The 25348-nt window shown below is 39.3% G+C and overlaps 1 protein-coding gene across 22 annotated transcripts in view; it reads right to left on the reverse strand.

Annotated features, from left to right (window-relative positions):
• The window catches only part of LOC140478847 (uncharacterized), a 352643-nt gene that overhangs the window by 305887 nt on the left and 21408 nt on the right, over window positions 1–25348 (reverse strand). For 21 of the 22 annotated variants that reach the window (XM_072572329.1, XM_072572328.1, XM_072572327.1 and 18 more), the window contains exons 5-15: window positions 24853–24939; window positions 22532–22630; window positions 20220–20306; window positions 17891–17989; window positions 15773–15871; window positions 13174–13272; window positions 10850–10948; window positions 8538–8624; window positions 6209–6307; window positions 3894–3992; window positions 1879–1977 (exon numbers count right to left, since the gene is read on the reverse strand). In XM_072572329.1, coding sequence (XP_072428430.1) covers window positions 1879–1977; window positions 3894–3992; window positions 6209–6307; window positions 8538–8624; window positions 10850–10948; window positions 13174–13272; window positions 15773–15871; window positions 17891–17989; window positions 20220–20306; window positions 22532–22630; window positions 24853–24939 — 1053 coding nt within the window. The remainder of the gene's footprint in view (window positions 1–1878; window positions 1978–3893; window positions 3993–6208; window positions 6308–8537; window positions 8625–10849; window positions 10949–13173; window positions 13273–15772; window positions 15872–17890; window positions 17990–20219; window positions 20307–22531; window positions 22631–24852; window positions 24940–25348) is intronic. The other variant, XM_072572342.1, reaches the window with a different exon arrangement.

Below are 25348 nucleotides of genomic sequence, written 5' to 3' on the forward strand. Positions count from 1 at the left end.
CTAGAAGAGATACCTGTTAGGAAGGAAGATGTGTTGGACATTTTGAACAACTTGAGGATAGACAAGTCTCCCGGGCCTGACGGGATATATCCTAGGATTATGTGGGAAGCAAGAGAGGAAATTGCAGTACCGTTGGCAATGATCTTCTCGTCTTCACTGGCAACTGGGGTGGTACCAGGGGACTGGAGAGTAGCGAATGTTGTGCCCCTGTTCAAAAAAGGGAATAGGGATAACCCCGGGAATTACAGGCCAGTTAGTCTTACTTCTGTGGTAGGCAAAGTAATGGAAAGGGTACTGAGGGATAGGATTTACGAGTATCTGGAAAGACACTGCTTGATTAGGGACAGCCAGCACGGATTTGTGAAGGGTAAGTCTTATTGAATTCTTCGAGGAGGTGACCAAGCATGTGGATGAGGGTAGAGCAGTGGATGTAGTGTACATGGATTTTAGTAAGGCATTTGATAAGGTTCCCCATGGTAGGCTTATGCGGAAAGTCAGGAGGCATGGGATAGAGGGAAATTTGGCCAATTGGATAGAAAACTGGCTAACCGGTCGAAGTCAGAGAGTGGTGGTAGATAGTAAATATTCAGCATGGAGTCCAGTTACAAGTGGAGTTCCACAGGGATCAGTTCTGGGTCCTCTGCTGTTTGTAATTTTTATTAATGACTTAGAGGAGGGAGTCGAAGGGTGGGTCAGTAAATTTGCAGATGATACAAAGATAGGTGGAGTTGTGGACAGTGAGGAGGGCTGTTGTCGGCTGCAGAGGGACTTAGATATGATGCAGAGCTGGGCTGAGGAGTGGCAGATGGAGATCAACCCTGCCAAGTGTAAGGTTGTCCATTTTGGAAGAACAAATAAGAATGCGGAATACAGGGTTAATGGTAGGGTTCTTGGTCAGGTGGAGGAACAGAGGGATCTTGGGGTCTATGTACATAGATCTTTGAAGGTTGCCACTCAGGTGGATAGAGTTTGTAAGAAGGCCTATGGAGTATTATCGTTCATTAGCAGAGGGATTGAATTCAAGAGTCGTGAAGTGATGTTGCAGCTGTACAGGACTTTGGTTAGGCCACATTTGGAGTACTGTGTGCAGTTCTGGTCGCCTCACTTGAGGAAAGATGTGGAAGCTTTGGAGAGGGTGCAGAGAAGATTTACCAGGATGTTGCCTGGAATGGAGAGTAGGTCGTACGAGGATAGGTTGAGAGTTCTCGGCCTTTTCTCGTTGGAACGGCGAAGGATGAGGGGTGACTTGATAGAGGTTTATAAGATGATCAGAGGAATAGATAGAGTAGACAGTCAGAAACTTTTTCCCCGGGTACAACAGAGTGTTACAAGGGGACATAAATTTAAGGTGAAGGGTGGAAGGTATAGGGGAGATGTCAGGGGTGGGTTCTTTACTCAGAGAGTGGTGGGGGCATGGAATGCGCTACCCGAGGGAGTGGTAGAGTCAGATTCATTGGCGACCTTTAAGCGGCATTTGGATAGGTACATGGATGGGTGCTTAATCTAGGATAGAAGTTCGGCACAACATCGTGGGCCGAAGGGCCTGTTCTGTGCTGTATTGTTCTATGTTCTATGTTCTATGTTCTACATCTTTGTCTTTGGATAATCGAGGTTCCTCTGTAATTTGCTCAGCCAATCCTATTGGCTACATAGCCAGATTACAAAGTGCATTGACACAAACACCATAGTTTCAATCCCAGACTGACTGAATTCACTCTTAACATTCTGCCTCCTTCAACCCTCGCGTCTTATGAACGATGGATAAACTCAAAAGAATTCAGCAACATTTGTCTGTCGCTAAAGAGTGTGCAGCACTATGGTTTACTGAAAGTATGACAACTTTAACATCACTGATGGCGCGATTGCCACAAATTCTACCTGGTGTTTCTGCCGTTGTGTTAGCTGTATAATTAAACTCAGAGGTTGTTACTTCTGTGGAAACGTTTGCTTCTGAGGTCCCATAAGATGTCACATATTCTAGTAATAAAATATCAATGAAACAGTTTAAGGATCCCTGTATTCATCAGTAATGTAAAATCAAAAGGAAAACTTCATGGAATTGAAATCACCCGATTGATTATTCTATCCCTGCACACAAATGTTGTGAACCATCTGAAGTGAGTGAGATGGTTTGCAACAACCAGAGTTTCCATTATCATTCTGGTCCGACAGGAATTCCCAATATATTCCAATGGATTTTGTGAACATAATGTGTTAGGAGGTGATATTGATCCATTACTTGGGAGGATAAAAATCTGACTGACGTGCCAAAAGTTGTTTTTTGTGGTACAGGTGAATAGAAGTAGTGTTAGGTACTGCTTTGCAAGTTGTAGACAGTTCTGTGGCTATGCTTTCCTCTGATGCTGAAGGGGATGATGATGTAACTGTAGATGGTAAAATTGTAATCAGAGAAGGGAAGCAATTATTCAGGTGCATAGTCACATCAAATGATGAAAGTCAAAGAGTGAAATAAAATAATTATCTGTGCAAAAATATTTCATCCAAATACAAGATGCATGACATCTCAATACTAAATACAAATCAACACTAAATAGCATTCAAACAGATTAATTACTGAATTGTTGAGAGCAAAGATTGGGAAACATCTGATGTAAATGAGACGGTTTGCCAGGACTAGATCTTGCATGATCAGGAGGGCCTGATACAAATATTTTATGAAACTGATGTGTTTTGAGATGGCTTTCATTGAAGAGGATCAGAATATTAAGGTGTTAAGAAATATCTCAGGTGAAGACACTGTTATTGCTAGCAGCCAATGTCAAAGGAAGAAGTGATTGTCAGTGCTATACAAGTTTTGTTGATCTACTTTCCTCTGACGTTGGAGGGGATGATGATGTAACTGTTAATGTTAAGTTGTTCAGTAATCAGAAAAGGGCTGCCATTATTCAGTTCCATAGTCACATCAACTGATGTAGATCAGTTCAAAGGTGAGTAAAAAATTAAAAAATGTGAGGATATAAAAAATATTTTACCAACACATATTATGCAAGTGACGTAAGCATTAAAGTTTACTGAATGCATTTTATGAATAGTTCTAGGACTTTGTGAAGTATTTTTGCTCTTTCTAAAATTGCAAATTACAGGAAAATGTTTGTTTCAAATTCACTATTTGGTTCTTCAGAAAACCGTGAAGCCATTGTGGGGCTTTTGTTTTATGTGAAGGGATGCCATTAAGGTATCAGTTGCATCAACTGATGGAGATCAGCTCAGAGTTAAATAAAAAATGTGGAAAGCAAAAATATTTTACCAACACATATTATGCACGTGATGTAAGCAATAAAGTTTACTGAGTGTATTTTATGAGTGGTTATTGGGCTTTTGAAATATTTTTGCTCATTCTAAAACTTCACATTACAGGAAATCATTTGATTCAAATTCACTGTTTGATTCCTCAGGCAACTGCAAAGACTTTGCTGGGATTCAGTTTCCTGTGAAGAGAGGGCATGAAGATATGTACAGAGGAAACTCGATTCTCCGGCATTTGATTATCCAGACAAGATGGCAAGGTGCCGATGTTTGGCAAAACAGTGCTATCGGGCTATTGATAAGCCGAACGTTCCATTCTCCAACAAAACAATCCACATCTTTGTCTTTGGATAATCGAGGTTCCTCTGTAATTTTCTCAGCCAATCCTATTGGCTACATAGCCAGATTACAAAGTGCATTGACTCAAACACCATAGTTTCAATCCCAGACTGACTGAATTCACTCTTAACATTCTGCCTCCTTCAACCCTTGCCTCTCATGAACGATGGTTACACTCAAAAGAATTCAGCAACATTTGTCTGTCGCTAAAGAGTGTGCAGCACTATGGTTTACTGAAAGTAGGACAACTTTAACATCACTGATGGCGAGATTGCAACAAATTCTACCTGGTGTTTCTGCCGTTGTGTTAGCTGTATAATTAAACTCAGAGGTTGTTACTTCTGTGGAAACGTTTGCTTCTGAGGTCCCAGAAGATGTCACATATTCTAGTAATAAAATATCAATGAAACAGTTTAAGGCTCCTTGTATTCATCAGTACTGTAAAATCAAAAGGAAAACTTCACGGAATTGAAATCACCCGATTGATTATTCTATCCTTGCACACAAACGTTATGAACCATCCGAAGTGAGTGAGATGGTTTGCAACTACCAGAGTTTCCATTATCATTCTGGTCCGACAGGAATTCCCAATATATTCCAATGTATTTTATGAACATAATCTGTTAGCAAGTGATATTGATCCATTACTTGGGAGGATAAAAATCTGACTGTCGTGCCAAAAATTGTTTTCGGTGGCAAAGTTGAATAGAAGTAGTGTTTGGTAGTGCGTTGCAAGTTGTAGACAGTCCTGGGGATATGCTTTCCTCTGATGCTGAAGGGGATGATGATGTAACTGTAGATGGTAAAATTGTAATCAGAGAAGGGAAGCAATTATTCAGGTGTATAGTCACATCAAATGATGAAAGTCAAAGAGTGAAATAAAATAATTATCTGTGCAAAAATATTTCATCGAAATACATGATGCATGACATCTCAATATTAAATACAAATCAACACTGATTTGCAATCAAGCAGATTAATTACTATATTGGTGCGAACAAAAATTAGGAATCATCTTAGGAATATTGCGTGCAATTCTGGTCTCCTTCCGATCAGGAAGATGTTGTGGAACTTGAAAGGGTTCAGGAAAGATTTACAAGAATGTTGCCAGGGTTGGACGATCTGATATACAGGAAGAGGCTGAACAGTCTGAGGCTGTTTTCCCTGCAGCGTCGGAGACTCAGGGATGAACTGACAGAGGTTTACAAAATTATGAGGAACATGGATAGGATAAATAGAAAAAGTATTTTCCCTGGGATTGGGGAGTCCAGAACTAGAGGGCATAGGTTTAGGGTGAGAGGGGAATGATATAAAAGAGACCTAAGGGGCAACATTTTCACAAAGAGGGTGGTACATGTATGGAATGAGCTGCCAGAGGATGTGGTGGAGGCTGGTACAATTGCAACATTTAAGAGGCCTTTGGATGGGTATATGAATAGGAAGGGTTTGGAGGGATATGGGCCAAGTGCTAGCAGGTGGGACTAGATTGGGTTTGGATATCTGGTCGGCATGGACGGGTTGGACCGAAGGGTCTGTTTCCTGCTGTACATCTCTATGACGCGATGACTCTATCTTATGTCAGTTTGATCGTTTGCCAAGACTAGATCTTACATGATCAGGAGGGCCTGATACAAATTTCTTAAAAGTATCAAATATTTTATGAAACTGATGTGTTATGTGATTACTTTTACTAAAGAGGATCAGAATATGAAGGAGGAAAGAAATATCTCAGGTGAAGACACTGTTATTGCTCGCAGCCAATGTCAAAGGAAGAAGTTATTGTCAGTGCGATCCAAGTTGTAAATAGTTTTGTTGATATAATTTCCTCTGAGGTTGGAGGGGATGATGAGGGAATCGTTAATGTTAAGTTGTGTAATCAGAGAAGGGAAGCCATTATTCAGTCCCATAGTTGCATCAACTGATGTAGATCAGTTCAAAGGGTTCAATAAAAAAGATGAGAAAAACAAAAATATTTTATTAGCACATAATATGCATGTGATATAACCAATAAAGATTTCTCGAAGCATTTTATGAGTGGTTTTGGGGCTTTTGAAATAATATTTGCTCATTCTAAAACTTCACATTACAGGAAATTATTTAGTTCAAATTCCCTGATTGGCTCTTCAGGCAACTGTGAAGCGTGGCTGGGATTCTGTTTCATGTGAAGAGAGGGCATGAAGATCTGTACAGAGGAAACTCGATTATCCGGCATTTGATTCTCCAGACAAGATGGCAAGGTGCCGATGTTTGGCAAAACAGTGCTGTCAGGCTATTGATTAACCGAATGTTCCATTCTCGAACAAAACAATCCACATCTTTGTCTTTGGATAATCAAGGTTCGTCTGTAATTTTCTCAGCCAATCCTATTGGTTACATCGCCAGGTTACAAAGTGCATTGACTCAAACACCACAGTTTCAAACCCAGACTGACTGAATTCATTCTTAACATTCTGCCTCCTTCAACACTTGCCTCTCCTGAACGATGGTTACACTCAAAAGAATTCAGCAACCTTGTCTGTCGCTAAAGAGTGTGCAGCACTATGGTTTACTGAAAGTATGACAATTTTAACATCATTGATGGCGACATTGCAACAAATTCTACCTTGTGTTTCTGCCGTTGTGTTAGCTGTATAATTAAACTCGGAGGTTGTTACTTCTGTGGAAACGTTTGCTTCTGAGGTCCCATTAGATGATACGTATTCTAGTAATAAAATATCAATGAAACAGTGTAAGGCTCCTTGTATTCATCAGTACTGTAAAATCAAAAGGAAAATTTCACGGAATTGAAATCACCGGATTGAGTATTCTATCCTTGCACACAAAAGTTATGAACCATCTGAGGTGAGTGAGATGGTTTGCAACTACCAGAGTTTCCATTATCATTCTGGTCCTACAGGAATTCCCAATATATTCCAATGTATTTTATGAACATAATCTGTGAGGAGGTGATATTGATCCATTACTTGGGAGGATAAAAATCTGACTGTCGTGCCAAAAATTGTTTTCTGTTGCATAGGTGAATAGAAGTAGTGTTTGGTAGTGCGTTGCAAGTTGTAGACAGTTCTGTGGATATGCTTTTCTCTGATGCTGAAGGGGATGATGATGTAACTGTAGATGGTAAAATTGTAATCAGAGAAGGGAAGCAATTATTCAGGTGCATTGTCCGATCAAATTATGAAAGTCAAAGAGTGAAATAAAATAACTATCTGCGCCAAAATATTTCATCAAAATACATGAAGCATGACATCTCAATATTAAATAGAAATCAACAGTGATTTGCAATCAAGCAGATTAATTACTATATTGGTGTGAACAGAAATTAGGAATCATCTTTGGAATATTGCGTGCAGTTCTGGTCTCCTTCCTATCGGAAAGATGTTGTGGAACTTGAAAGGGTTCAGGAAAGATTTACAAGAATGTTGCCAGGGTTGGAGGATCTGAGCTACAGGGAGAGGCTGAACGGGCTGAGGCTGTTTTCCCTGGATCGTCGGAGGCTGAGGGGTGACCTTATAGAGGTTTACAAAATTATGAGGAACATGGATAGGATAAATAGAAAAAGTATTTTCCCTGGGATCGGGGAGTCCAGAACTCCAGGGCATAGGTTTAGGGTGAGAGGGGAATGATATAAAAGAGACCTAAGGGGCAACATTTTCACACAGTGGGTGGTACATGTATGGAATGAGCTGCCAGAGTATGTGGTGGCGACTTGTACAATTGCAACATTTAAGAGGCATTTGGTTTTGTATATGAATAGGACGGGTGAGGAGGGATATGGGCCGAATGCTATCAGGTGGGACTAGATTGGGTTTGGATATCTGGTCGGCATGGACGGGTTGGACCGAATGGTCTGTTTCCATGCTGCACATGTCTATGACTCTATGACTGCATGACTCTATCTTATGTCAGTTTGATGGTTTGCCAGGACTAGATCTTACATGATCAGGAGGGCCTGATATAAATTTCTTTAAAGTATCAAATATTTTATGAAACTGATGTGTTATGAGATGGCTTTTATTAAAGAGGATCAGTATATCAAGGTGTTAAGAAATATCTGAGGTGAAGACACTGTTATTGCTCGCAGCCAATGTCAAAGGAAGAAGTGATTGTCACTGCTATACAAGTTGTAAATAGTTTTGTTGATACACTTTCCTCTGCGGTTGGAGGGGATGATGAGGGAATCGTTAATGTTAAGTTGTGTAATCAGAGAAGGGAAGCCATTATTCAGTCCCATAGTTGCATCAACTGATGTAGATCAGTTCAAAGGGTTCAATAAAAAAGATGAGGAAAACAAAAATATTTTATCAGCACACAGTATGCACATGATGTAAACAAAAATGGTTTCTCAATGCATTTTATGAGTGGTTTTGGGACTTTTGAAATATTTTTGCTCAATCTACAATTTCGCATTACAGGAAATTATTTGTTTCAAATTCCCCGTTTGGTTCTTCAGGGAAATGTAAAGCCGTTGCTGGGATTCTGCTTCATGTGAAGAGAGGGCATGAAGATATGTACAGAGGAAACTCGATTATCTGGCATTTGAATATCCGGACAAGATGGCAAGGTGCCGATGTTTGGCAAAACTGTGCTATCGGGCTATTGATTAACCAAACGTTCTATTCTCAAACAAAACAATCTACACCCTTGTCTTTGGATAATCGTGGTTCCTCTGCAATTATCTCAGCCAATTGTATTGGCTACATACCCAGGTTACAAAGTGCATTGTCTCAAACACCTTCGTTTCAATCCCAGACTGACTGAATTCACTCTTAATGTCCTGCCTCCTTCAATCCTTGCCTCTCCGAAGTGATGGTGACACTCAAATGAATTCACCAATGTTTATCTGTTACTAAAGGGTGTGCAGCACAGAGGTCTACTGCAAGTCCGGCAACTTTGACATCACTGTTTGATGGCGAGATTGCAACAAATTGTACCTGTTTTGTTAGCTGTATAATTAAACTCAGAGGTGGTTGCTTCTGTGGAAACGTTTGCTCCTGAGGTTCCATAAGATGTCACATATTCTAGTAATAAAATATCAATGAAACAGTTTAAGGATCCCTGTATTCATCAGTACTGTAAAATCAAAAGGAAAACTTCACGGAATTGAAATCACCCGATTGATTATTCTATCCCTGCACACAAAAGTTATGAACCATCTGAAGTGAGTGAGATGGTTTGCAACAACCAGAGTTTCCATTATCATTCTGGTCCTACAGGAATTCCCAATATATTCCAATGTATTTTGTGAACATAATCTGTTAGGAGGTGATATTGATCCATTACTTGGGAGGATAAAAATCTGACTGTCGTGCCAAAAATTGTTTTCTGTGGCACATGTGAATAGAAGTAGTGTTTGGTACTGCTTTGCAAATTGTAGACAGGTCTGTAGATATGCTTTCCTCTGATGCTGAAGGGGATGGTGATGTAACTGTAAATGGTAAAATTGTAATCAGAGAAGGGAAGCAATTATTCAGGTGCATAGTCACATCAAATGATGAAATCCAAAGAGTTAAGTAAAATAACTATCTGCACCAAAATATTTCATCGAAACACATCATGCATAACATCTCAATATTAAATAGAAATCAACAGTGAATTGCAATCAAGCAGTTTAATTTCTATATTAGTGCGAACAAAAATTAGGAATCATCTTTGGAATATTGCGTGCAATTCTGGTCTCCTTCCTATCGGAAAGATGTTGTGGAACTTGAAAGGGTTCAGGAAAGATTTACAAGAATGTTGCCAGGGTTGGAGGATCTGAGCTGCAGGGAGAGGCTGAACAGGCTGAGGCTGTTTTCCCTGGAGCGTCGGAGGCTCAAGAGTGACCTTATAGAGGTTTACAAAATTATGAAGGGCATGGATAGGATAAATAGAAAAAGTATTTTCCCTGGGATTGGAGAGTCCACAACCCGAGGGCATAGGTTTAGGGTGAGAGGGGAATGATATAAAAGAGACTGAAGGGGCAACTTTTTCACACAGTGGGTGGTACATGTATGGAATGAGCTGCCAGAGGATGTGGTGGAGGCTGGTACAATTGCAACATTTAAGAGGCATTTGGATTTGTATATGAATAGGACAGGTGTGGAGGGATATGGGCCAAGTGCTATCAGGTGGGACTAGATTGGGTTTGGATATCTGGTCGGCATGGACGGGTTGGACCGAAGGGTCTGTTTCCATGCTGTATATCTCTATGACTCTATGACTGCATGACTCTATCTTATGTCAGTTTGATGGTTTGCCAGGACTAGATCTTACATGATCAGGAGGGCCTGATATAAATTTTTTAAAAGTATCAAATATTTTATGAAACTGATGTGTTATGAGATGGCTTTTATTGAAGAGAATCAGAATATGAAGGAGTAAAGAAATATCTCAGGTGAAGACACTGTTATTGCTCGCAGCCAATGTCAAAGGAAGAAGTGATTGACAGTGCTATACAAGTTGTAAATAGTTTTGTTGATATACTTTCCTCTGAGGTTGGAGGGGATGATGAGGGAATCGTTAATGTTAAGTTGTGTAATCAGAGAAGGGAAGCCATTATTCAGTCCCATAGATGCATCAACTGATGTAGATCAGTTCAAAGGGTTCAATAAAAAAGATGAGGAAAACAAAAATATTTTATCAGCACATAGTATGCACATGATGTTACCAATAAAGTTTTCTCAATGCATTTTATGAGTGGTTTTGGGACTTTGGAAATATTTTGCTCAATCTACAATTTCACATGACAGGAAATCATTTGTTTCAAATTCCCCGATAGGTTCTTCAGGCTAATGTAAAGCCGTTGCTGGGATTCTGTTCCATGTGAAGAGAGGGCATGAAGATATGCACAGAGGAAACTCGATTATCCGGCATTTGATTATCCGGACAAGATGGCAAGGTGCTGATGTTTGGCAAGACTGTGCTATCGGGCTATTGATTAACCAAATGTTCTCTTCTCAAACAAAACAATCCACACCCTTGTCTTTGGAAAGTCGAGGTTCCTCTGTAATTTTCTCAGACAATCCTATTGGCTACGTAGCCTGGTTACAAAGTGCATTGTCTCAAACACCATAGTTTCAATCCCAGACTGACTGAATTCACTCTTAACATTTTGCCTCCTTCAACCCTCGCTTCTCCTGAACGATGGTTACACTCAAATGAATTCAGCAAAGTTTGTCTGTCGCAACAGGGTGTGCAGCACTATGATTTATTGAAAGTATGACAACTTTAACATCACTGATAGTGAGATTGCAACAAATTCTACCTGGTGTTTCTGTTGTTGTGTTAGCTGTATAATTAAAATCAGAGGTTGTTACTTCTGTGGAAACGTTTGCTTCTGAGGACCCAGACGATGTGACATAATCTAGTAATAAAATATCAATGAAATAGTGTAAGGATCCCTGTATTCATCAGTAATGTAAAATCAAAAGGAAAACTTCACGGAATTGAAATCACCCGATTGATTATTCTATCCTTGCACACAAAAGTTATGAACCATCTGAAGTGAGGGAGATGGTTTGCAACAACCAGAGTTTCCATTATCATTCTTGTCCTACAGGAATTCCCAATATATTCCAATGTATTTTGTGAACATAATCTGTTAGGAGGTGATATTGATCCATTACTTGGGAGGATAAAAATCTGACTGTCGTGCCAAAAGTTGTTTTCTGTGGCACAGGTGAATGGAAGTAGTGTTTGGTACTGCTTTGCAAGTTGTAGACAGTTCTGTGGATATGCTTTCCTCTGATGCTGAAGGGGATGATGATGTAACTGTAGATGGTAAAATTGTAATCAGAGAAGGGAAGCAATTATTCAGGTGCATAGTCACATCAAATGATGAAAGCCAAAGAATGAAATAAAATAACTATCTGCGCCAATATATTTAATTGAAATACATGATGCATGACATCTCAATATTAAATACAAATGAACACTGATTTGCAATCAAGCAGATTAATTACTATATTGGTGCGAAGAAAAATTAGGAAACATCTTTGGAATATTGCATGCAATTCTGGTCTCCTTCCTTTCGGAAAGATGTTGTGGAACTTGAAAGGGTTCAGGAAAGATTTACAAGAATGTTGCCAGGGATGGAGGATCTGAGCTACAGGGAGATGCTGAACTGGCTGGGGCTGTTTTCCCTGGAGCGTCGGAGGCTCAGGGGTGACCTTATAGAGGTTTACAAAATTATGAAGGGCATGGATAGGATAAATAGGAAAAGTATTTTTCCTGGGATCGGGGAGTCCAGAACTAGAGGTCATAGGTTTAGGGTGAGAGGGGAATGATATAAAAGAGACCTAAGGGGCAACTTTTTCACGCAGACGGTGGTACGTGTATGGAATGAGCTGCCAGAGGATGTGGTGGAGGCTGGTAAAATTGCTACATTTTAGAGGCATTGGGATGGGTATATGAATAGGAAGGGTGTGGAGGGATATGGGCCGGGTGCTAGCAATTGGCACTAAATTGGGTTGGGATATCTGGTCGGCATGGACGGGTTGCACCGAAGGGTCTGTTTCCATGCTGTACATCTCTATGACTCTATGACTCCATGACTCTATCTTATGTCAGTTTCATGGTTTGCCAGGACTAGATCTTACATGATCAGGAGGGCCTGATACAAATTTCTTAAAAGTATCAAATATTTTATGAAACTGATGTGTTATGTGATGACTTTTGCTAAAGAGGATCAGAATATGAAGGAGGAAAGAAATATCTCAGGTGAAGACACTGTTATTGCTCGCAGCCAATGTCAAAGGAAGAAGTTATTGTCAGTGCGATTCAAGTTGAAAATAGTTTTGTTGATATAATTTCCTCTGAGGTTGGAGGGGATGATGAGGGAATCGTTAATGTTAAGTTGTGTAATCAGAGAAGGGAAGCCATTATCCAGTCCCATAGTTGCATCAACTGATGTAGATCAGTTCAAAGGGTTCAATAAAAAAGATGAGAAAAACAAAAATATTTTATCAGCACATAATATGCATGTGATATAACCAATAAAGATTTCTCGAAGCATTTTATGAGTTGTTTTGGGGCTTTTGAAATAATATTTGCTCATTCTAAAACTTCACATTACAGGAAATTATTTAGTTCAAATTCCCTGATTGGCTCTTCAGGCAACTGTGAAGCGTGGCTGGGATTCTGTTTCATGTGAAGAGAGGGCATGAAGATCTGTACAGAGGAAACTCGATTATCCGGCATTTGACTATCCAGACAAGATGGCAAGGTGCCGATGTTTGGCAAAACTGTGCTATCGGGCTATTGATTAACCGAACGTTCCATTCTCCAACAAACCAGTCCACATCCTTATCTTTCGATAATCGAGGTTCCTCTGTAATTTTCTCAGCCATCCTATTGGCTACATAGCCAGGTTACAAAGTGCATTGACACAAACAGCATAGTTTCAATCCCAGACTGACTGAATTCAATCTTAACATCTTGCCTCCTTCAACCCTCGCTTCACCTGAATGATGGTTACACTCAAAAGAATTCAGCAACATTTGTCTGTCACTAAAGAGTGTGCAGCACTATGGTTTACTGAAAGTATGACAACTTTAACATCACTGATGGCAAGATTGCAACAAATTCTACCTGGCATTTCTGTCGTTGTGTTAGCTGTATAATTAAACTCAGAGGTTGTTACTTCTGTGGAAACGTTTGCTTCTGAGGTCCCATTAGATGATACATATTCTAGTAATAAAATATCAATGAAACAGTGTAAGGCTCCTTGTATTCATCAGTACTGTAAAATCAAAAGGAAAACTTCATGGAATTGAAATCACCCGATTGATTATTCTATCCCTGCACACAAAAGTTATGAACCATCTGAAGTGAGTGAGATGGTTTGAAACAATCAGAGTTTTCATTATCATTCTTGTCCTACAGGAATTCCCAATATATTCCAATGTATTTTGTGAACATAATCTGTTAGGAGGTGATATTGATCCATTACTTGGGAGGATAAAAATCTGACTGTCGTGCCAAAAGTTGTTTTCTGTGGCACAGGTGAATGGAAGTAGTGTTTGGTACTGCTTTGCAAGTTGTAGACAGTTCTGTGGATATGCTTTCCTCTGATGCTGAAGGGGATGATGATGTAACTGTAGATGGTAAAATTATAATCAGAGAAGGGAAGCAATTATTCAGGTGCATAGTCACATCAAAGGATGAAATTCAAAGAGTGAAATAAAATAATTATCTGTGCAAAAATATTTCATCCAAATACAAGATGCATGACATCTCAATACTAAATACAAATCAACACTGAATTGCATTCAAACAGATTAATTACTATATTGGTGTGAACAAAAATTAGGAATCATCTTTGGAATATTGCGTGCAATTCTGGTCTCCTTCCTATCGGGAAGATGTTGTGGAACTTGAAAGGGTTCAGGAAAGATTTACAAGAATGTTGCCAGGGTTGGAGGATTTGATATACAGGAAGAGGCTGAACAGGCTGAGGCTGTTTTCCCTGGAGCGTCGGAGGCTCAGGGATGAACTGACAGAGGTTTACAAAATTATGAGGAACATGGATAGGATAAATAGAAAAAGTATTTTCCCTGGGATCGGGGAGTCCAGAACTAGAGGGCATAGGTTTAGGGTGAGAGGGGAATGATATAAAAGAGACCTAAGGGGCAACATTTTCACAAAGAGGGTGGTAAATGTATGGAATGAGCTGCCAGAGGATGTGGTGGAGGCTGGTACAATTGCAACATTTAAGAGGCCTTTGGATGGGTATATGAATAGCACGGGTTTGGAGGGATATGGGCCAAGTGCTAGCAGGTGGGACTAGATTGGGTTTGGATATCTGGTCGGCATGGATGTGTTGGAGCAAAGGGTCTGTTTCGCGCTGTACATCTCTATGACTCTATGACTCCATGACTCTATCTTATGTCAGTTCGATGGTTTGCCAGCACTAGATCTTACATGATCAGGAGGGCCTGATACAAATTTCTTAAAAGTATCAAATATTTTATGAAACTGATGTGTTATGAGATGTCCTTTATAAACGAGGATCAGAATATTAAGGTGTTAAGAAATATCTCAGGTGAAGACACTGTTATTGCTAGCAGCCAATGTCAAAGGAAGAAGTGATTGTCAGTGCTATACAAGTTTTGTTGATGTACTTTTCTCTGCAGTTGGAGGGGATGATGATGTAACTGTTCATGTTAAGTTGTTCAGTAATCAGAAAAGGGATGCCATTATTCAGTTCCATAGTCACATCAACTGATGTAGATCAGTTCAAAGGTGAGTAAAAAAGTAAAAAATGTGAGGAAATAAAAAATATTTTACCAACACATATTATGCAGGTGACGTAAGCATTAAAGTTTACTGAATGCATTTTATGAATAGTTCTAGGACTTTTGAAGTATTTTTGCTCACTCTAAAATTGCAAATTGCAGGAAAATGTTTGTTTCAAATTCACTATTTGGTTCTTCAGAAAACCGTGAAGCCATTGTGGGGCTTTTGTTTTATGTGAAGGGATGCCATTAAGGTATCAGTTGCATCAACTGATGGAGATCAGCTCAAAGAGTTAAATAAAAAATGAGGAAAGCAAAAATATTTTACCAACACAAATTATGCACGTGATGGAAGCAATAAAGTTTACTGAATGCATTTTATGAGTGGTTATTGGGCTTTTGAAATATTTTTGCTCATTCTACTATTTCACATGACAGGAAATCATTTGATTCAAATTCACTGTTTGGTTCCTCAGGCAACTGCGAAGACTTTGCTGGGATTCAGTTTCATGTGAAGAGAGGGCATGAAGATCTGTACAGAGGAAACTCGATTATCCGGCATTTGATTATCCAGACAAGATGGCAAGGTGCCGATGTTTGGCAAAACAGAGCTATCGGGCTATTGATAAACCGAACGTTCCATTCTCCAACAAAACAATCCACATCTTTGTCTTTGGATAATCGAGGTTCCTCTGTAATTTTCTCAGCCAATCCTATTGGCTACATAGCCAGATTACAAAGTGCATTGACTCAAACACCATAGTTTCAATCCCAGACTGACTGAATTCACTCTTAACATTCTGCCTCCTTCAACCCTTGCCTCTCCTGAACGATGGTTACACTCAAAAGAATTCAGCAACATTTGTCTGTCGCTAAAGAGTGTGCAGCACTATGGTTTACTGAAAGTAGGACAACTTTAACATCACTGATGGCGAGATTGCAACAAATTCTACCTGGTGTTTCTGCCGTTGTGTTAGCTGTATAATTAAACTCAGAGGTTGTTACTTCTGTGGAAACGTTTGCTTCTGAGGTCCCAGAAGATGTCACATATTCTAGTAATAAAATATCAATGAAACAGTTTAAGGCTCCTTGTATTCATCAGTACTGTAAAATCAAAAGGAAAACTTCACGGAATTGAAATCACCCGATTGATTATTCTATCCTTGCACACAAACGTTATGAACCATCCGAAGTGAGTGAGATGGTTTGCAACTACCAGAGTTTCCATTATCATTCTGGTCCGACAGGAATTCCCAATATATTCCAATGTATTTTATGAACATAATCTGTTAGCAAGTGATATTGATCCATTACTTGGGAGGATAAAAATCTGACTGTCGTGCCAAAAATTGTTTTTGGTGGCAAAGTTGAATAGAAGTAGTGTTTGGTAGTGCGTTGCAAGTTGTAGACAGTCCTGGGGATATGCTTTCCTCTGATGCTGAAGGGGATGATGATGTAACTGTAGATGGTAAAATTGTAATCAGAGAAGGGAAGCAATTATTCAGGTGCATAGTCACATCAAATGATGAAAGTCAAAGAGTGAAATAAAATAATTATCTGTGCAAAAATATTTCATCGAAATACATGATGCATGACATCTCAATATTAAATACAAATCAACACTGATTTGCAATCAAGCAGATTAATTACTATATTGGTGCGAACAAAAATTAGGAATCATCTTAGGAATATTGCGTGCAATTCTGGTCTCCTTCCGATCAGGAAGATGTTGTGGAACTTGAAACTTAATTACTGAATTGATGAGAACAAAAATTAGGAAACATCTGACGTGAATGAGACGGTTTGCCAGGACTGGACCTTGCATGATCAGGAGGGCCTGATACAAATATTTTATGAAACTGATGTGTTTTGAGATGGCTTTCATTGAAGAGGATCAGAATATTAAGGTGTTAAGAAATATCTCAGGTGAAGACACTGTTATTGCTCGCAGCCAATGTCAAAGGAAGAAGTGATTGTCAGTGCTATACAAGTTTTGTTGATCTATTTTCCTCTGACGTTGGAGGGGATGATGATGTAACTGTTAATGTTAAGTTGTTCAGTAATCAGAAAAGGGCTGCCATTATTCAGTTCCATAGTCACATCAACTGATGTAGATCAGTTCAATGGTGAGTAAAAAAGTAAAAAATGTGAGGAAATAAAAAATATTTTACCAACACATATTATGCAAGTGTCCTAAGCATTAAAGTTTACTAAATGCATTTTATGAATAGTTCTAGGACTCTTGAAGTAGTTTTGCTCATTCTAAAATTGCAAATTACAGGAAAATGTTTGTTTCAAATTCACTATTTGGTTCGTCAGAAAACTGTGAAGCTATTGTGGGGATTTTGTTTTATGTGAAGGGATGCCATTAAGGTATCAGTTGCATCAACTGATGGAGATCAACTCAAAGAGTTAAATAAAAAATGAGGAAAGCAAAAATATTTTACCAACACATATTATGCACGTGATGTAAGCAATAAAGCTTACTGAATGCATTTTATGAGTGGTTATTGGGCTTTTGAAATATTTTTGTTCATTATACTATTTCACATTACAGGAAGTCATTTGATTCAAATTCACTGTTTGATTCCTCAGGCAACTGCGAAGACTTTGCTGGGATTCAGTTTCATGTGAAGAGAGGGCATGAAGATCTGTACAGAGGAAACTCGATTATCCGGCATTTGATTCTCCAGACAAGATGGCAAGGTGCCGATGTTTGGCAAAACAGTGCTGTCGGGCTATTGATTAACCGAATGTTCCATTCTCGAACAAAACAATCCACATCTTTGTCTTTGGATAATCAAGGTTCCTCTGTAATTTTCTCAGCCAATCCTATTGGTTACATCGCCAGGTTACAAAGTGCATTGACTCAAACACCACAGTTTCAAACCCAGACTGACTGAATTCATTCTTAACATTCTGCCTCCTTCAACACTTGCCTCTCCTGAACGATGGTTACACTCAAAAGAATTCAGCAACATTGTCTGTCGCTAAAGAGTGTGCAGCACTATGGTTTACTGAAAGTATGACAATTTTAACATCATTGATGGCGACATTGCAACAAAATCTACCTGGTGTTTCTGCCGTTGTGTTAGCTGTATAATTAAACTCGGAGGTTGTTACTTCTGTGGAAACGTTTGCTTCTGAGGTCCCATTAGATGATACGTATTCTAGTAATAAAATATCAATGAAACAGTGTAAGGCTCCTTGTATTCATCAGTACTGTAAAATCAAAAGGAAAAGTTCACGGAATTGAAATCACCGGATTGAGTATTCTATCCTTGCACACAAAAGTTATGAACCATCTGAGGTGAGTGAGATGGTTTGCAACTACCAGAGTTTCCATTATCATTCTGGTCCTACAGGAATTCCCAATATATTCCAATGTATTTTATGAACATAATCTGTGAGGAGGTGATATTGATCCATTACTTGGGAGGATAAAAATCTGACTGTCGTGCCAAAAATTGTTTTCTGTTGCATAGGTGAATAGAAGTAGTGTTTGGTAGTGCGTTGCAAGTTGTAGACAGTTCTGTGGATATGCTTTTCTCTGATGCTGAAGGGGATGATGATGTAACTGTAGATGGTAAAATTGTAATCAGAGAACGGAAGCAATTATTCAGGTGCATAGTCCGATCAAATTATGAAAGTCAAAGAGTGAAATAAAATAACTATCTGCGCCAAAATATTTCATCAAAATACATGAAGCATGACATCTCAATATTAAATAGAAATCAACAGTGATTTGCAATCAAGCAGTTTAATTACTATATTGGTGTGAACAGAAATTAGGAATCATCTTTGGAATATTGCGTGCAGTTCTGGTCTCCTTCCTATCGGAAAGATGTTGTGGAACTTGAAAGGGTTCAGGAAAGATTTACAAGAATGTTGCCAGGGTTGGAGGATCTGAGCTACAGGGAGAGGCTGAACGGGCTGAGGCTGTTTTCCCTGGAGCGTCGGAGGCTCAAGAGTGACCTTATAGAGGTTTACAAAATTATGAGGAACATGGATAGGATAAATAGAAAAAGTATTTTCCCTGGGATCGGGGAGTCCAGAACTCCAGGGCATAGGTTTAGGGTGAGAGGGGAATGATATAAAAGAGACCTAAGGGGCAACATTTTCACACAGTGGGTGGTACATGTATGGAATGAGCTGCCAGAGTATGTGGTGGCGACTTGTACAATTGCAACATTTAAGAGGCATTTGGTTTTGTATATGAATAGGACGGGTGAGGAGGGATATGGGCCGAATGCTATCAGGTGGGACTAGATTGGGTTTGGATATCTGGTCGGCATGGACGGGTTGGACCGAAGGGTCTGTTTCCATGCTGCACATGTCTATGACTCTATGACTGCATGACTCTATCTTATGTCAGTTTGATGGTTTGCCAGGACTAGATCTTACATGATCAGGAGGGCCTGATATAAATTTCTTTAAAGTATCAAATATTTTATGAAACTGATGTGTTATGAGATGGCTTTTATTAAAGAGGATCAGAATATCAAGGTGTTAAGAAATATTTGAGGTGAAGACACTGTTATTGCTCGCAGCCAATGTCAAAGGAAGAAGTGATTGTCACTGCTATACAAGTTGTAAATAGTTTTGTTGATACACTTTCCTCTGCGGTTGGAGGGGATGATGAGGGAATCGTTAATGTTAAGTTGTGTAATCAGAGAAGGGAAGCCATTATTCAGTCCCATAGTTGCATCAACTGATGTAGATCAGTTCAAAGGGTTCAATAAAAAAGATGAGGAAAACAAAAATATTTTATCAGCACACAGTATGCACATGATGTAAACAAAAATGGTTTCTCAATGCATTTTATGAGTGGTTTTGGGACTTTTGAAATATTTTTGCTCAATCTACAATTTCGCATTACAGGAAATTATTTGTTTCAAATTCCCCGTTTGGTTCTTCAGGGAAATGTAAAGCCGTTGCTGGGATTCTGCTTCATGTGAAGAGAGGGCATGAAGATATGTACAGAGGAAACTCGATTATCTGGCATTTGAATATCCGGACAAGATGGCAAGGTGCCGATGTTTGGCAAAACTGTGCTATCGGGCTATTGATTAACCAAACGTTCTATTCTCAAACAAAACAATCTACACCCTTGTCTTTGGATAATCGTGGTTCCTCTGCAATTATCTCAGCCAATTGTATTGGCTACATACCCAGGTTACAAAGTGCATTGTCTCAAACACCTTCGTTTCAATCCCAGACTGACTGAATTCACTCTTAATGTCCTGCCTCCTTCAATCCTTGCCTCTCCGAAGTGATGGTGACACTCAAATGAATTCACCAATGTTTATCTGTTACTAAAGGGTGTGCAGCACAGAGGTCTACTGCTAGTCCGGCAACTTTGACATCACTGTTTGATGGCGAGATTGCAACAAATTGTACCTGTTTTGTTAGCTGTATAATTAAACTCAGAGGTGGTTGCTTCTGTGGAAACGTTTGCTCCTGAGGTTCCATAAGATGTCACATATTCTAGTAATAAAATATCAATGAAACAGTTTAAGGATCCCTGTATTCATCAGTACTGTAAAATCAAAAGGAAAACTTCACGGAATTGAAATCACCCGATTGATTATTCTATCCCTGCACACAAAAGTTATGAACCATCTGAAGTGAGTGAGATGGTTTGCAACAACCAGAGTTTCCATTATCATTCTGGTCCTACAGGAATTCCCAATATATTCCAATGTATTTTGTGAACATAATCTGTTAGGAGGTGATATTGATCCATTACTTGGGAGGATAAAAATCTGACTGTCGTGCCAAAAATTGTTTTCTGTGGCACATGTGAATAGAAGTAGTGTTTGGTACTGCTTTGCAAATTGTAGACAGGTCTGTAGATATGCTTTCCTCTGATGCTGAAGGGGATGGTGATGTAACTGTAAATGATAAAATTGTAATCAGAGAAGGGAAGCAATTATTCAGGTGCATAGTCACATCAAATGATGAAATCCAAAGAGTTAAGTAAAATAACTATCTGCACCAAAATATTTCATCGAAACACATCATGCATAACATCTCAATATTAAATAGAAATCAACAGTGAATTGCAATCAAGCAGTTTAATTTCTATATTAGTGCGAACAAAAATTAGGAATCATCTTTGGAATATTGCGTGCAATTCTGGTCTCCTTCCTATCGGAAAGATGTTGTGGAACTTGAAAGGGTTCAGGAAAGATTTACAAGAATGTTGCCAGGGTTGGAGGATCTGAGCTGCAGAGAGAGGCTGAACAGGCTGAGGCTGTTTTCCCTGGAGCGTCGGAGGCTCAAGAGTGACCTTATAGAGGTTTACAAAATTATGAAGGGCATGGATAGGATAAATAGAAAAAGTATTTTCCCTGGGATTGGGGAGTCCACAACTCGAGGGCATAGGTTTAGGGTGAGAGGGGAATGATATAAAAGAGACCGAAGGGGCAACTTTTTCACACAGTGGGTGGTACATGTATGGAATGAGCTGCCAGAGGATGTGGTGGCGACTGGTACAATTGCAACATTTAAGAGGCGTTTGGATTTGTATATGAATAGGACAGGTGTGGAGGGATATGGGCCAAGTGCTATCAGGTGGGACTAGATTGGGTTTGGATATCTGGTCGGCATGGACGGGTTGGACCGAAGGGTCTGTTTCCATGCTGTATATCTCTATGACTCTATGACTGCATGACTCTATCTTATGTCAGTTTCATGGTTTGCCAGGACTAGATCTTACATGATCAGGAGGGCCTGATATAAATTTTTTAAAAGTATCAAATATTTTATGAAACTGATGTGTTATGAGATGGCTTTTATTGAAGAGAATCAGAATATGAAGGAGTAAAGAAATATCTCAGGTGAAGACACTGTTATTGCTCGCAGCCAATGTCAAAGGAAGAAGTGATTGACAGTGCTATACAAGTTGTAAATAGTTTTGTTGATATACTTTCCTCTGAGGTTGGAGGGGATGATGAGGGAATCGTTAATGTTAAGTTGTGTAATCAGAGAAGGGAAGCCATTATTCAGTCCCATAGATGCATCAACTGATGTAGATCAGTTCAAAGGGTTCAATAAAAAAGATGAGGAAAACAAAAATATTTTATCAGCACATAGTATGCACATGATGTTACCAATAAAGTTTTCTCAATGCATTTTATGAGTGGTTTTGGGACTTTGGAAATATTTTGCTCAATCTACAATTTCACATGACAGGAAATCATTTGTTTCAAATTCCCCGATAGGTTCTTCAGGCTAATGTAAAGCCGTTGCTGGGATTCTGTTCCATGTGAAGAGAGGGCATGAAGATATGCACAGAGGAAACTCGATTATCCGGCATTTGATTATCCGGACAAGATGGCAAGGTGCTGATGTTTGGCAAGACTGTGCTATCGGGCTATTGATTAACCAAATGTTCTCTTCTCAAACAAAACAATCCACACCCTTGTCTTTGGAAAGTCGAGGTTCCTCTGTAATTTTCTCAGACAATCCTATTGGCTACGTAGCCTGGTTACAAAGTGCATTGTCTCAAACACCATAGTTTCAATCCCAGACTGACTGAATTCACTCTTAACATTTTGCCTCCTTCAACCCTCGCTTCTCCTGAACGATGGTTACACTCAAATGAATTCAGCAAAGTTTGTCTGTCGCAACAGGGTGTGCAGCACTATGATTTATTGAAAGTATGACAACTTTAACATCACTGATAGTGAGATTGCAACAAATTCTACCTGGTGTTTCTGTTGTTGTGTTAGCTGTATAATTAAAATCAGAGGTTGTTACTTCTGTGGAAACGTTTGCTTCTGAGGACCCAGACGATGTGACATAATCTAGTAATAAAATATCAATGAAATAGTGTAAGGATCCCTGTATTCATCAGTAATGTAAAATCAAAAGGAAAACTTCACGGAATTGAAATCACCCGATTGATTATTCTATCCTTGCACACAAAAGTTATGAACCATCTGAAGTGAGGGAGATGGTTTGCAACAACCAGAGTTTCCATTATCATTCTTGTCCTACAGGAATTCCCAATATATTCCAATGTATTTTGTGAACATAATCTATTAGGAGGTGATATTGATCCATTACTTGGGAGGATAAAAATCTGACTGATGTGCCAAAAATTGTTTTCTGTGGCACAGGTGAATAGAAGTAGTGTTTGGTACTGCTTTGCAAGTTGTAGACAGTTCTGTGGATATGCTTTCCTCTGATGCTGAAGGGGATGATGATGTAACTGTAGATGGTAAAATTGTAATCAGAGAAGGGAAGCAATTATTCAGGTGCATAGTCACATCAAATGATGAAAGCCAAAGAATGAAATAAAATAACTATCTGCGCCAATATATTTAATCGAAATACATGATGCATGACATCTCAATATTAAATACAAATAAACACTGATTTGCAATCAAGCAGATTAATTACTATATTGGTGCGAAGAAAAATTAGGAAACATCTTTGGAATATTGCATGCAATTCTGGTCTCCTTCCTATCGGAAAGATGTTGTGGAATTTGAAAGGGTTCAGGAAAGATTTACAAGAATGTTGCCAGGGATGGAGGATCTGAGCTACAGGGAGAGGCTGAACTGGCTGGGGCTGTTTTCCCTGGAGCGTCGGAGGCTCAGGGGTGACCTTATAGAGGTTTACGAAATTATGAGGGGCATGGATAGGATAAATAGAAAAAGTATTTTTCCTGGGATCGGGGAGTCCAGAACTAGAGGTCATAGGTTTAGGGTGAGAGGGGAATGATATAAAAGAGACCTATGGGGCAACTTTTTCACGCAGACGGTGGTACATGTATGGAATGAGCTGCCAGAGGATGTGGTGGAGGCTGGTACAATTGCTACATTTTAGAGGCATTTAGATGGGTATATGAATAGGAAGGGTGTGGAGGGATATGGGCCGGGTGCTGGCAGTTGGGACTAAATTGGGTTGGGATATCTGGTCGGCATGGACGGGTTGGACCGAAGGGTCTGTTTCCATGCTGCACATCTCTATGACTCTATGACTCTAACTTATGTCAGTTTGATGGTTTGCCAGGACTAGATCTTACATGATCAGGAGGGCCTGATATAAATTTCTTAAAAGTATTAAATATTTTATGAAACTGATGTGTTGTGAGATGGCTTTTATTAAAGAGGATCAAAATATGAAGGAGTAAAGAAATATCTCAGGTGAAGACACTGTTATTGCTCGCAGCCAATGTCAAAGGAAGAAGTTATTGTCAGTGCTATACAAGTTGTAAATAGTTTTGTTGATACACTTTCCTCTGAGGTTGGAGGGGATGATGAGGGAATCGTTAATGTTAAGTTGTGTAATCAGAGAAGGGAAGCCATTATTCAGTGCCATTGTTGCATCAACTGATGTAGATCAGTTCAAAGGGTTCAATAAAAAAGATGAGGAAAACAAAAATATTTTATCAGCACATAATATGCACATGATATAACCAATAACGTTTTCTCAATGCATTTTATGAGTGGTTTTGGGGCTTTTGAAATATTTTTGTTCATTCTACAATTTCACAATACAGGAAATTATTTGTTTCAAATTCCCCGTTTGGTTCTTCAGGCAACTGTGAAGCCATTGCTGGGATTCTGTTTCAGTGGCAGAGAAGCCATGAAGATATGTACAGAGGAAACTCGATTATCTGGGATTTGATTATCCGGACAAGATGGCAAGGTGCTGATGTTTGGCAAAACTGTGCTATCGGGCTATTGATTAACCAAACGTTCCATTCTCAAACAAACGAATCCACACCCTTGTCTTTGGATAATTGAGGTTCTCCTGTAATTATCTCAGCCAATCCTATTGGCTACATAGCCAGGTTACAAAGTGCATTGACTCCAACACCATAGTTTCAATCCCAGACTGACTGAATTCACTCTTAACATCTTGCCTCCTTCAATCCTGGCCTCTCCTGAGTGATGGTGACACTCAAATGAATTCACCAATATTTAGCTGCTGCTAAAGATTGTGCAGCACTGAGGTCTACTGTAAGTCCGGCAACTTTGACATCTCTGTTTGATGGCGAGATTGCAACAAAGTTTACCTGTTTTGTTAGCTGTATAATTAAACTCAGAGGTGGTTGCTTCTGTGGAAACGTTTGCTTCTGAGGTCCCAGACGATGTGACATAATCTAGGAATAAAATATCAATGAAACAGTTTAAGGATCCCTGTATTCATCAGTGCTGTAAAATCATAAGGACAACTTCACGGAATTGAAATCACCCGATTGATTATTCTATCCTTGCACACAAATGTTATGAACCATCTGAAGTGAGTAAGATGGTTTGCAACTACCAGAGTTTCCATTATCTTTCTGGTTCCACAGGAATTCCCAATATATTCCAATGTATTTTGTGAACATAATCTATTAGGAGGTGATATTGATCCCTTACTTGGGAGGATAAAAATCTGACTGACGTGCCAAAAATTGTTTTCTGTGGCACATGTGAATAGAAGTAGTGTTTGGTAGTGCTTTGCAAGTTGTGGACAGTTCTGTGGATATGCTTTCCTCTGATGCTGAAGGGGATGATGATGTAACT

The sequence above is a fragment of the Chiloscyllium punctatum genome, chromosome 6 (genome assembly GCF_047496795.1).
Source record: "Chiloscyllium punctatum isolate Juve2018m chromosome 6, sChiPun1.3, whole genome shotgun sequence".
Classification (NCBI taxonomy): domain Eukaryota; kingdom Metazoa; phylum Chordata; class Chondrichthyes; order Orectolobiformes; family Hemiscylliidae; genus Chiloscyllium; species Chiloscyllium punctatum.